This window comes from Hemiscyllium ocellatum, chromosome 13 (assembly GCF_020745735.1).
Source record: "Hemiscyllium ocellatum isolate sHemOce1 chromosome 13, sHemOce1.pat.X.cur, whole genome shotgun sequence".
Classification (NCBI taxonomy): Eukaryota; Metazoa; Chordata; class Chondrichthyes; order Orectolobiformes; family Hemiscylliidae; genus Hemiscyllium; species Hemiscyllium ocellatum.
Window position 1 is genome coordinate 58,880,419 of NC_083413.1, and position 13,985 is coordinate 58,894,403.

The 13,985-nt window shown below is 38.0% G+C and overlaps 1 protein-coding gene across 4 annotated transcripts in view; it reads left to right on the forward strand.

Annotated features, from left to right (window-relative positions):
• dock10 (dedicator of cytokinesis 10) overlaps positions 1-13,985 on the forward strand; it is a 341,361-nt gene that overhangs the window by 290,503 nt on the left and 36,873 nt on the right. For all 4 annotated transcript variants that reach the window (XM_060834855.1, XM_060834853.1, XM_060834857.1 and 1 more), the window contains 2 exons: positions 6,284-6,406; positions 7,495-7,608. In XM_060834855.1, the coding sequence (XP_060690838.1) occupies positions 6,284-6,406; positions 7,495-7,608 (237 nt within the window). The remainder of the gene's footprint in view (positions 1-6,283; positions 6,407-7,494; positions 7,609-13,985) is intronic.

The following is a 13,985-nucleotide window of genomic DNA, read 5'->3' on the forward strand; positions in this document are numbered from 1 at the left end:
AAGTTCTGAAAGAAGTATAGGAAAGGCTACATCACAGAATTTTATGTAAACAAGATTTAAAAATTTAACTCAATTAAAATTTCTTTGCAAGCCCTCTGAAACAACAGTGCACTGAGTCCTGATTCCTTCATTTTCCATCAGTTGACTTTTGAAAGCAATAACATTTACACCATGATTTCTGCTATAATTCCAACACAATCTCAGTTGTGCCATTGATATTAAATTAGTAAGATCTTTCAAACAGAGAACAGAAATAATGATTTTACTCAGTGCTAAGAAGTTTTGAAATCTTCAGTTAACAATATTTCAGTATAGCAATTGAAGGAGAAGGAAATAAAGGAATACAGAAGCTGCACATTGAAATAGGAATATTACAGATGTGGATGATAAATTCCAGCATGGATTGGTGGGTGTGGTGATTGTAATAAGGTCAGCCAGTTGGACCTCATAGAATATAAGTTCCCTGATTGGAGCTGTTAATTTGGTCCAATCAAGGAGCCTTGTCTCGCAGATAAAAACAGGGAGTGACAGGCTTCCTGTTCACTCTGAGACCTGGTTCTGAGGGATCTGAATCAATGTCAAGGACTTTGCACGTATAAATAAAGGTGACTTAACGGCAGGATAGTAGCCTCTGTGGAGTTATTTCAGTGGCGATGAGAGTAAAGCACAACCTGAAAAAAACTTGCTCGCAACAGTCATCTTTGAGTTGGGAGAAGCATTGCTCACATCATGCCGTTATTTGGGAAGCTTGACCCGTTCAACCCTGCTGTCAAAGACTGGGCTCAGTGTGTGCAAAAAAATGTGGTCCTTTTCCTCTGGGCAAATGACATTAGGGCAGATGAACAGTAACAAGTAATTCTCCTGACAGCATTTAGACCTGCAGCTTTCTCTCAGGCAGCAGGCACTTTCCCTCAGGTAGCAGATACTAAAGCATCTCAAGAGTTGACAAATTTAATTCAGGAATATTATTAACCCAAGCCTCCACTAATTCTAAGATGGATCGTTTTTATGCAGCAAATCACGAATCAGGGAAATCCATGTCTGGACTTTTGACTAAGTTAAGATGCCTGGCAGAGGCACGTAACTTTGTTTAAACCCATAGTGAGATGCTTAGAGACCATATAGTATGCGGAATTAATAATGTAACCATGAAAAAGCACCTACAAGCTAAAGCCCAACTGAACTTCAAACAGGCACCACAACTGGCTTTATCATTGGAAAATGCGACAAGTGGAGAATTTGAGTTCCAGGGTATATGCTGATGGAAGTGGACATCCTTGCTAGTCCAACTGAGTTTGAGGAACACTACTTGAGTACAGGCAATTGCATAGCCTCACTCAGACCATATCCTGAACAGAAGGACTCCAGAGCAAAACCCTAAAACAAAGCCAAGCCTCTGCCAAAAAAGTTAAAATTGTCTTCAGGATCAGGGCCAGCAAGCCATTGTACTTGCTGCCAATATGCAAACTTGAGACAGCACATTTTTACTAGACCTAAATTGGGTAAGAGAACTCAGAGGCCGGTATCCAGGAAAGTGCACACCTGGAACGTCCACTTACATCTGGTTTGGAACAGTTAAATTGCTTAGCAACGTCTAAAACCGAACCAACCAAAATAAGCATCTGGTTAAATGGTCACCCAGTTCTAATGGAGGTCGATACTGACACAGCTGTTTCAGTGATCACAGAACCAGTCTTTAACAAAATTCATCCTGGGCTCTAACCCTTAAGTTTGCGTAAGACTCGGCTAGGCTTAGAGCTTACACTGAGGAATCTTTACAGAATAAGGGTGCAACTTCAGTTCCAGTCTCTTATGAGAAACAGCTGGTTCAGTTTCCCCTGATTGTAGTAAAACACTTGGGCCCAGGCTTGATGGGTGGAATTGGTGATGCTTCACATAAATAGGTTCAATATTTTTTGATCAGAAAATCGCTGCCAAAGTGGATTCCTAATTAAATACCTGGACATTTTTCAGGAGGGTCTCGGGACTATGAAAGGAGCCAAGCCTCCCCTGCATGTTGACCCGAAGCAATTCCCTGATTCTGCGAGGCCCACCTTGTGCCATTGGCCTAAAGGGCAAAAGTAGAGGCAGAAATCAGAAGATTGGAAAGTGAAGGAATTGCTTTCAAGCCAGTTCAGTTTGTGGAATGGGCAACACCAGTCATACCAATTGTGAAGCGCAATGGGTCGGATTGCTTTTGTGAGGATTTTAAAGAAACAGTCAAACGCTTTTCACAGATGGATAAATACCCAGTCCCTCACTTAGAGGATTTATACGCAAGCCAGCAGGGGACTGTCCCTCAGGAAGCTGGACATGAGCCATGCATACTTGCAATGGCAATCAGATGAGGTTTCTCAAAAGTATGCTCCAAATTAATTCCCATAAGGCTTTGTATCAATTTATGTGTCTGCCAATTGATGTATTGTCAGCCTGTGCAATTTTTCAGTGGACAATGGAGAGCATTTGATGAGGTCTACCCCAGGTCACCATTCATCTGATGACATGCTAATAACAGGGAAGATCAATAAGGAGCACTCAGAGAACTTGGACACAATCCTTAAACTTTTCTCCCAGCTGGGTGCATGGCTTAGAAGGGGAAAATGTGAGTTCCAGGCACCCCAAGTGACCTACTTGAGCTACAGAGTCGACAAGACTGAGTTATACCCACTGGAAGATAAAATGAGGGCGATCAAAGGTGCCCTGTCTCCAACATCTGTTGCCACATGGAGGCAGTTTCCTTCCCCAATGGACATTAGTGACCCAGATGGGTGTTTTCTGATAATCAGCAATGGATTTGTAGTCATCATTAGATTCTTAATTCCAGATTTTTTAAAAATTCGAATTCCAGTATCTGCCATGCTGGGATTTGAACCCAGCTCCCCTGAACATTACTCTGGGTTTCTGGATTAACAATTGAACAACAATACCACTGGGCCATTGCTTCCTGTTGATCCAAGAGCTTGGCTATGCAGAGTGTAAATATGCCCAGACAGAGAAGGAAGGTTTGGCGGTCATGTTTGGAGTTATGAGGTTCCACCAATATCTTTACAGACATAAATGTATAATAATAACAGACCACAAACCACTGCTAGGTCTGCTGAAAGAAGACAAGTCCGTGCCACTCACAGCTTAAGGTTGAATTCAGCAGTGGGTTTTAATACTAAGTGTGCACAATTACAAGTTGGAGCACAGTCCCAGAAGCCATGTAATGAATGTGGATACATTGAGCTGCCCCCCGCTGGCAGATACACCACCAGTGGTACAACTACTGGAAGAGTCCGTAATGGCTTAAATTTTCTAGATACACTTCGAATCACGGTTGGCAATATCGGACTTTGGGTGCAGCAAGATCCGGTCTTGGCAAGACTGAAACAGCTGGTGGTGATGGAGGAAACCAAAGGGCCATCTGGAAATTGTTTTGGACCCGGAGAGATCAGATCAGTGTTGAGGATGGCATATTATTATAGGGAGCAAGAGTGATTGTCCTGAACATAGGTCATCACCAGATACTGGCTGACCTCCAGCAGGGTCATTCAACGGTTTCCAAAATGAAGATGTTGGCAAGAAGCTATGTCTGGTGGCCAGGATTGGATACAAACATAGTTGTGTTGCTGGGGCAAAGCCCAGAGTTCCAACAAGGACAAGCATCACCACCAGCAGCTGCTCCACATTTGTGAGAATGGCCACCTAAACCCTGGACTCAGTTACATGTTGACTGTGCAGGTCCTTTCAAGGGCTCAATGTCCTTAATCATCGTGGATGCCCAATCAAACACAAAAAATAGAAAAACTGCGCGCATTCTTTGCAATACACGGACTCTGGGAAGTGTTGGTCACAGGTAATGGGCCATCATTTAGCAGTAGAACATTTGTTTATCTCAACATAACAGGACAGCTCCAATCCATCAGTCATCCAACTATCTGGCAGAAAGAACAATCTAAATTTTGATGGCAGGTTTAAAGAAACAGCGTACAGCTTCACTAGATACCAAACTGCTCCAGTTTGTATTTAATTAATGGATCACTCCTCATGCAACTACAGGAATAGCTCCAGCAGAGTTGCTAATGGGGAGGATACTTGGCACCAGATTAAATGTGATTTTCCCGGACCGGGGTGGGGTGGCGGGGGGGCAGGGTGAAAAAGCATCAGGAATGCCAATACTCAACACAAGACTCCATAAAGCGAGAGAGACCGTTTACTTCAGGAGACGAAGTTTGGTGTAGAAACCATGTGAGTAGCCCTGCATGGGTAAGATACACAGTCAACACAAGGTCAGGTCCAGTGATGTATAGAGTGTAAATAGGTGCAATGGTCTTGAACAAGCTAGCGGACCATATGAAAGCTGCAAAACCACAAACAGGGCATGAGTAAAATGTGCCTGGCTGCTCGGATCAGTCAGGCTCACATATAACAGGACGGCGAAGGGTAGACAAGGGAGAGGTACATGTAGTTGACACTGAGGGCTCATGAAGGAGTATACATCCTTTTTACTCACTAGCAGCCTGTGGGATTAAATATGCCAGACTACACATTAGGCACAGGCCTCCCCACCATTTGTTATAATGGACTGATGGTGAGATAACGCTCTTAATTTGATATTAATTGTCCACTAGAAGACTTTAAATGGATGATGGGTAGGCAACTTATCAGATGCTTGCCTAGTCACCTGTTAAATAGTGCAGGAGATGGGAGGACCAACAGTGGATATGCCTCTAATGGTACAATGTCTTAAATTACAGGGCTGACTCTTTTGGTGCCCACGGATGACTGGTAAAATTCAGCCCTTTGGTTTCCATCTTAAACCTTTTATTCAAGTCTATCCGCATTCCATCTAATTCTTTCTATTTATGTAAGGTTGTGTCTCTATTTTCTAAATTATTCTCTCAGAACAGAGCTCTTGGGAATTACTGGGCATGAATTTCAATTTACTGGTATAATGGTGTATAACATTATTGACCAGTCAATCACAGCCCATTTCCCATTTGGCATTAAGTGAAAATTAATCTGTTTAAAGATGGAAGAAAGAAAACAATTTTGGATAAAGCCTGGGCTAGAAACTTCTGAAAGACATTTAGCCATCCTGTAGGAATTAGAAAAATCGAGCATTGACATACAGGAGGTAATAGGAAAGGCAAATGGACTATCGATTGTTATTTCAAGAACAATAGAGTACAAAACAGGGAGAGTTGCTAAAAATATACAGGGCTGTAGTCAGATCACACATTGGAATACTGTGAATACTTTTGTTCCCTTTATCTCAAGAAAGATTTAGTAGCATTGGAGACAGTTCAGAGTAGGTTCACTTGATTGATTCCAGGTGTGGAAGATCTGTCTTATAAACTGATGTTGAGTAGGTTGGGGCAATATTCATTGAAGTTGAAAAGAATAAGAAGTGACCTTTTTGAAACATCAAAGATTTTTAGGGGGCTTGACAGGGTAGATGCAGACAGGTTGCTTCCTCTTTAGGAGAGTCCAGAACCACATGCCATAAGCTCAAAATTAGGTGTCACCAATGTAAGACATAGACGTGGAGGAATTACTTCTCTCAGTGGATAGTGAATCAATGGAATTCTTGACCTGAGAAGGGTAGAGATTGTGTTGTTTAGAATATTCAATAGAATGTGATAGGTTTTTAATCACAAAGGTTTTCAATAGTTATGAGGAAAAGGCAGATAAGTGGAGTTGACAATTATCAGGTTTGCCATGGTTGCATTGAATGACAGCTGCCTTGATGGGCAAAATGGCTTATTTTTCACTTCTGCATCTAATGTTTTTTTGTACCTGTGTGCGACATGCTATGAGGTAAAAGTTTATTAATGCACAAACAAAATAACATGTTAATCTGATTAGTTACATTAGAAGATCCCTTTGAGAGACCGGGGTATTGATAGCAGATCTAGAGAGCAAGCAAAATGTTGGATCTTATGAGTAAAAACTAATCAGTATAATTTTAGTCATATCCTAGGCTACATTGGATCTATAAAGAACTATCAGCACTGAAATCATGTAAAAGTACCATTCAAAATCGTAACCAGTGCAGACCATTGTATTTAGACATTCACTATATTTTTCCATGGTTTTGTTAAGTGCCAATTGTAATGATTCTCAATGCATCCTTGCAATGTTGATGCCTACTTTTTTTTCTAAACTAAAGGAGCCAATCAAATCATTGGTTTAATGTATTTCTCTACCTCATCACTATGATAGTGTATATCCTGCAGTGTTGTTATAAATAGCAAGATCAAGAAGATCTTAACTCTTTATTTTTCTTCTGTGTGAATAGGATACTCTTGTGGAGCAGCTGGAAGCATGTGTTGATTACCTATGGAAATCTGAACGGCATGAACTTATTGCAAATGTCTACAAACCTGTTATTTTAGTTTATGAAAAGAAGAGAGACTTTAAGGTACATTATACTCTTTGTCAGTATTGATAAGATTTGTGGTTTTACAAAACAAGACAGTTTTTCACTAGTACGTATTCATAATTAGTTTATTTTTCTCCCTCAACACAATGATGCTTATTGTTGTTGTAATCCCATGAAAACTGGATATTACTTGAGATAAGAACTTACTGCATTAATATATTAAAGTTTATAATGTTTGCCTGAGGGAATTCTGAAGTTTGAGAGTTTAGTCTGAAATATTTCAGTTAAACTGCAAGATGAAACAAAATCCAATAACTCAGTTATTAAACCTAAAGAAGCTCCTTTAAAAAAGTCAGCATAAAATGTTTATATATTGCTATTGTACTATATTCTTAACCTTCCTCGCGCTGTCTGTCTTTCTTTTGCTGGTATTTTTCTCTCCTTAGCTCTCAGCAAAATCTGACCTCTTATCTTGAGAAAATATATTTTCATAATTTACAAAATGTAACCATATGACGTGGATTTAAGTTAAATATGAAATAAACCAAAAAGGAAATCAGAACTTTTTTTATGATCTGGAATGTACCATGATATAACGGTACCTAAAAGAGTGATGAAACAGATTCAGCAGTAAATCTCAAAAGGGAATTTGATGTATACTTGTAAACAAAGTAATTGCATGGATATTGAGGAAAGAAAGGGAAAGTAAGGTTAATTTGATAGCTCTTTCAAAGACCTGGCAGAGTTTTGATTTACGTAATGGCATTTGTTAGTCCTGGATAATGCAATGAATTTAAACAAATATGTGGAAAAATAAGTTTGTATTTTTAACATCTGTAAGCTGGTGACCAATGGAAACCATCCTTTCTAATGTACATCTTCAAATTCATTTACTATCATTTGATATCTTTGTCTACTCCTAATTAGATTTCTTTTATTATTAAACAATGATTGAAACATCTAACAGAGATGCGACTAATTCCTATGACTTTGTTATGTATTGTCACCTGTTAATTGTCCTGAGCACTACCCTGTTACCAAATCACTTAGCAGGTTATTCTTTTATGGCAGTAACACAAATTCTTACTGCCAATTAAATGTTTATATAAACATTTTATTCACAACAGAGATTGTCAGAACTCTACTACACCATTCATCGATCCTATCATAAGATCACAGAGGTTGTACATTCTGAAAAACGTTTGTTTGGAAGATACTACCGTGTCGCTTTTTATGGACAGGCAAGTGCGGTGTGATAATGTAACATTTACACCTTGCTGTGGGCTTTACTCTTTTGTGTACGGGAATTGTAGTGAAAACTATAAATGTACTCTGTAACAAGCCTGTCTCAAACACAGTTTTAAACAATTGTTACAAACATCCAATGCATTATTCTTGCTATCTTATTTTACATTCATGCAGTAATTTCATAATTATCATGCCATATCTGCATGAATTGCTTTTCTAAGAAAATGATGAACAAATTTGACACATTTACATTTTATTTTAAAATACTTAATAAGATGTCGATCTTGAAATATATTAAACGTAACATATGATTGTTTCTTGATGTATACTAGACATATATATCATCTGACTCCCAAAAGCAATGAGTGTTGAGATTTTACTGCTACTATGGGTCACAAAGGCATCAGAAGTTCCAGGCAACAAATTTACACTGGTCCGTCAAGCACTATAAATTTCTTCTTAAATTAACTATCTCTTTATTGGGTGTAACTGATGATAGTTAGATCTCTCGATTGAACTATATAACGCATAGCCCTTGTTAATGTTTCAAGCTATAGAAATATAAAATTCATATACTCATTAAATTGGGAACAATGTTACTGAATTGTTTGTTTCACTTTGGCAGTAGTGTATATACTTAATATGGAATTTTTCCTTTCTTTCATTTCTTCAAGGCTGTGGTAAGTTCTCTTCTTGCTTTTTTTTTGAAGATCCTTTCTTTTCTGTTTGCTCATCCCTCTCGCCATCTTTTAACACTACAAACAAATAAACTAACATTTTTTATTCATTAATTATATTGTTGGAAATTGTACTCAATTTATCTGAGACATAGAAACATGCAATTCATTGCATTGTTATGTTTCTTATTTAAAATATTGGTGAGAAGAAATGTGTTTTCAATAACTAATCAAGTTTGGCACTGGTATAGATCATCTGCAACACACATATTACACCTGACTATCTATGCTGTCTATATTTGGCACTAGTTTAGGATTACTGATAAAATTACCATCTCCTGAGGTATAAATAGTGAATTGCCCAGGTGCTAAGATGCAAATCTAACCCATTGATTGCAAAAATGGTCAGTCATTGCTTACACTATCTCACGCAAAGTCAGACATAGAAGTGAAGCTTATTTGTATCAGAGCAGGTTATTGGTAAAGTTGTGGCCTTTGTATGTCCTGTAGTATTTGTTTATATTCAAGTCGGAGATGAATACATCTATGGTGATGTTTTATCACGACCATTGAATAGTCAAGTAATGTTAAAACGTGACAAAAATAACAGTTACTGACTGTGAATTAAATTTAGCCTCTGATGCACTTCTTTACCTTACGTCTCCTAGGACAAGGAAAGAAGGAGAGATTTGCATTTTTAATAGAGCATGACCTGACCTCAGGAGGTTCCAAATGCTTTTAAGTAAATGAAGTATTTCCGCCGTGGTCTCCCTTGTAACATGGGAAATACAGCAACCAGTTTACACACACAAAGGTCTCACAAACAACATTGCAATAAATAAAGAGAAAAAAACCCAGAAATTGCTGGAGAAGCTCAGCAAGTCTGACAGCATCTGTGGAGAGAAATCAGAGTTAATGTTTGGGTCCAGGGACCCTTCCTCAGAACTTTGACATATTAATTGAAATGTATACTTTAGCCAGAACATTGGAAGAATTTCCCTGCTTTTCTAGAAGGAATTCTGTGTCATTTCTAATGATGTTCCTGTGAGCTAATTGTCATTTACACTTGTCCTTCTCAATTGCATCTTAATGAAAGCACCAACTCTTCAATGCTAGACCTATACTGCAAGTGACAATAAATGCTTTGATTCATGGAGACCAAACATATGTTAAATGCAGCTAGAAGCAAAGAATCACACAAAATGTGTGGATGCTGTGGTTCTCTTCATATTTAGTTCCAACAGTGTTTTTTTAAATTGCTGATTTGTATGGATCTTCCAATATGCTCTGCAGAAACAAAGTAATGATTCCAACTAGCATTTGAGCTTTTACCTGCCATTTTATGTATACACAGTGCTGATTTAATACTCTCCCTCATGGTTTAAGTTCTTCACTTTGCTTCTAGCAGTACAGATAGGCTGAAATTAACGTGCAAGGAACTTAGTTATAAATGGATGCAACAGCTTGATCCTGGAATCATAAATATTAAACACAGAAACAGTCCTTTTGACCCTCGGTCTTCACCAATGTTTTACTCCATGTGAGGTAGATACTCTAAACTGACTTATCTGCTTACTCAGTATCAAAAACATCAGAGTTTGTTCTTTGGCACATTTACAATCTACAAAACCCTGGTATTTGCAGTATTTTTGTAATACATTTGTGTCTTTACCCATATAAGTCAATGTGTTTACATTTTTGATTTAAACTTGTCACTCCCAAAGATGACACTGTAGTAAAAGGTAATTTCCTTTACTTGTCTCTGTGCAGGTAATTATTGGAGTATTTCCAGAAATTATTGAATTCTAATTAATTTCCAATTTGCTCACTTAGAGAGGCTTAATATTTTCTTGAGCAATTAGGTGAAAACTTAAGTTCCACATACAGATTATGTCTAACATTAACAAAGGAGCAAGAGAAAAATTTGACCCAAATGATTATCCATATTTACCCACTAGATCTTTTTATTCTAACATTAAATTAACATTATTCAATTAGATGCAGTTTAACACAAACATTAAATGTGTTTCATATTTGCTGTTGTACATGAAAGAAAATGCTCACTATATAATTCCTGGAGCGATTTAGTGCAAAGTTTGATTATATCAGTCCAGTTCAAAGAAATGTGCACTAAATTGCAACAGCATGTAATATATTGGGTTTGAAATTATTCAATAAGTAGTTTCAAAAAGAAAATTTCTAAACTAGATCTTTCCAGAATTAACATTGTTATTTTTGGTGTAGGGATATACAATTGTGCTGAAGTATTAGCAAACAGAAGACCCAGTAAAGTGATTTAGCATTAAATACCAAACTTGGCATATTAAACTACAGTTGATTTATTTACTTTTCAAAATCCTGGTTTTCAACCATACCCTCAATTACCTCACTTAACTCCAACTATTTGTGTCTGCACATCGTGTACCTTGCACATTTTATTATATCGAAAGTATTTTATCACACAAAATCAGAATATTCTTTCCTTGAAGCAGCAAGTGGCAGTGTCAGAAGGTGACTCAAAATAATAATAAGAAAATCATTTTGAAACATAAGGAAGTTAAATTCTGCTCTCTGATTGTGACATACTCCTCTGAGTTTGTTAATCCAGTTGTAATGTCACATGGCACCACATATAGTCATTTAAATCCTTAGCACATATAATGTAGGCACCTATCAAAAAGGTTTTAAATGCCACGCTCTAGTCATATCAACAATGTTAGAACTCCCCCATCTGGTCTGCATTAAGTGCTTCAATAATGCTTGTGATAAATGGAATATACAATGGGTGGAATTTTCCACTGGCTTGAGTAGTGTTGGGAAATATATCAAAAATGGATGAAGTCAAATTTTCAATGTCAAGAACACAATTTCCAATTTTTCCCTTAGGGTTTAAACGGTGAGTTCAGAATCTTGTTAATGAGCAGTGACTACCTTACATCCATGCACTTGCATGTCATTAGCTAAATTCACCTTATTTCTATGCAGCTTCCAATTCTCTCCTCCTTCCCTGAGAAACTAGATGGAGCAAATCCCTGATATGAAAGACAGAGGAGTAACCTGGCAGCAGTAGTTCACCACTTGCTTCTCTGGGGTTCATCCAACTCTTATTGTCTTCACTACGTCCCTGCATGCTCCATGGACACTGTCCTCCTCCATCCTTCATCTAAGGAACTCAGCAGCAGCAAATCACAAGCTTCACCAGTTCAACATGGCTGTTCTCAGACCAAATCACACATTGCTTCAAACCCACCAGAACTTCACTCCAGAGCTCAGGGACACCCAACAACTTATGTAGTTCTGCCAGATCACATTACCTATGGACACACAAACACAGCTCATGCACCTTAGGCCTCTTATGGCTATCTTTATGTGTTAGTCCTTACCCACTTTGCACGCACTTAGATACTGCCATTTCTGACTGGCATTTCTTTGCAGCACATAGGGAGAGACAGCATCTTGTCACGTCTTGCAGAACTAGACAGTTGGGGGGGTGGGGGGGGGACATGTTGCTGTTTCCCACCTGCAGCCCACACAGCAAATACATTGCTTGAGCTTCAAGGTTCAAAGGTCGAATAATTCTTAATGGGATTGGGGGTGGGGCTGTGTGGGGGGGTGGTAACTACTGTCAGTTAGGGAGTACCATCACAGTCAGTCAAGGGTTTTTACGGTTCCTGGTCCAGTGAGTTGGCCACCATCAGGCCTGCATCTCAGATATAACCAGTCTAGGATTGCAGGTACACTTTTTGAACGCATCAGTTCAGGGATGGGCCAATTTTTCTGCCGTGAGACAAAGGGAGGGATGGAATATGACACCGGTGAATGGAAGATGCAGGAGCAAGAGAGGTGGGAAGGTATCTACAGTCATTAAGCAGGAACCACAGAGGGCAGGAAATGTTCATACTTTGAGGTGAGTGAGCACCATTGAGTGGACCTCGTGCTAGAGTTGTTTTCCATATACCTTGGTGAAAGGCATATGTAGTAATAGAGTTAAAGCTGTTACCAGTACGTATTTCTGCTCTGTTCTGTGGCACAAAAGCAACTAGTAAATTAGAATTCACTTCTGTGTTCCTAAGTTTGACCCTATTGACTCTCCAAGATGGCAACTTTCTGCACCTCATATCTATCACTTATCAACATGTGCAAATTGAAAAAGGAGTTGCCAGCTACTTGTTGCCTGACTAAGATTCAATGTTGTTTGATAACATGGTAATCTCACTTCAGACAATTTTGTTAATCCCACATTGATTTTGTGAACTTGCCTCAATCTGTGTCGGGTATTCAGTGTCGCCATTTTTAGTTTGTGTCATCATTTTAAAGCTGCTTTAATACATGAAAGGTCACAAGTATTAAAATCAGATGACAGAGGATGAACATTGATAGTCTACACACTATCAGTATGACCATATCTTAACTCTCAGTTCCTCTGTCACATCTATGCTTGCTGACCTATATTAGCTTCTGCCCAAGCTATATCTTGATTTTAAAATGCTCATCCTTATTTTCAAGTTACACCATAGTCTCCTCCCTTTTTTTAAATCTCCTTAAACTTCTCCAGTCCCGCAATTGTCTAAGAGTTCACTGCTTCTCTAATTCTGACCCAGTTTTAATTGCTACACCAATCATAGCCTTGTCATCAGTTCTGTGGGTTCCAAGCTCTGGAATGCTCTTCCTATAGCTCTCATTCTCTCTAGCATTCTTTTGTTCTTTAACATACTTTTAAAACCTCATGCCTCCCTCAAGATTTTAATCATCTTGCTCTTGTAATTTCTTAAAGATTCCACATGGTGACAGTATTTATTAGCAAATTACTACAGTGCTCTTGTAACAGGCTATCAGTATTCTGATGCATTAATATGTAATTCTTATTGATCAAAATGTCATGTATGACTAAAATAGTTGCCCGATTAGAAATCTTAATTTTGTTTCATACTACATACTGTAGATCAATTTTTTTTAAGAATAAATTGCTCAAATTTTACTGGAATTTTACTTGGCTACAATATTAATAAAGGTAAAGTTGCCATCGTCCCATAGAGCTGCTCTCTCATTTGAGAGAGATGGCTGGTGCTGCGTTTGATCTGAGCTTCACCATACCTCAGGTGTGTGGAGAAGATTGAGAAGTCAAGATCTTCATGGTAACTTCAGGCCGTGTGGAAAATATCAATAAAGCTAGTGATATAAGATGAATGCAAATCAAATTCAGAACACAAGTTATAAAATAAATTGCAAAATGACAATCTTCTGTTGGACAGTAGTTTAACTGTACAAATAAAAGAGTTGTCAAATATTTACCAACCTATAGACCCCTGACCAATTTTGTTAAATTTTTGTAAAACCCTAACCTTCTTTGATATTCTTCCCGATGAATATCTTTTAAGAAAAAGTATGCAAATTCTTTCTGCAACAAAGAATTATTTGAGTCTTTTGAGGAATACTTTATTATATAAATGACATATTTAGTAATTTGTAATATTAGTCAGAGAAATCATAGTTTATTTGAAAAATCAGCCATTGTTACTGTATCTGCACATCAACTAAATATTAATACCACATGTCAATATTAAGCAAGGAAAGAATTGTGCTTGGCTATAAGTTGCCCATAAACAATTAGCCTTTGAAAATACTGAAACTGGCTATTAATTAAGTGTAGTCTACTTGTAGTGCCTGATGCTGCAGCTCAGGATCATGCTACA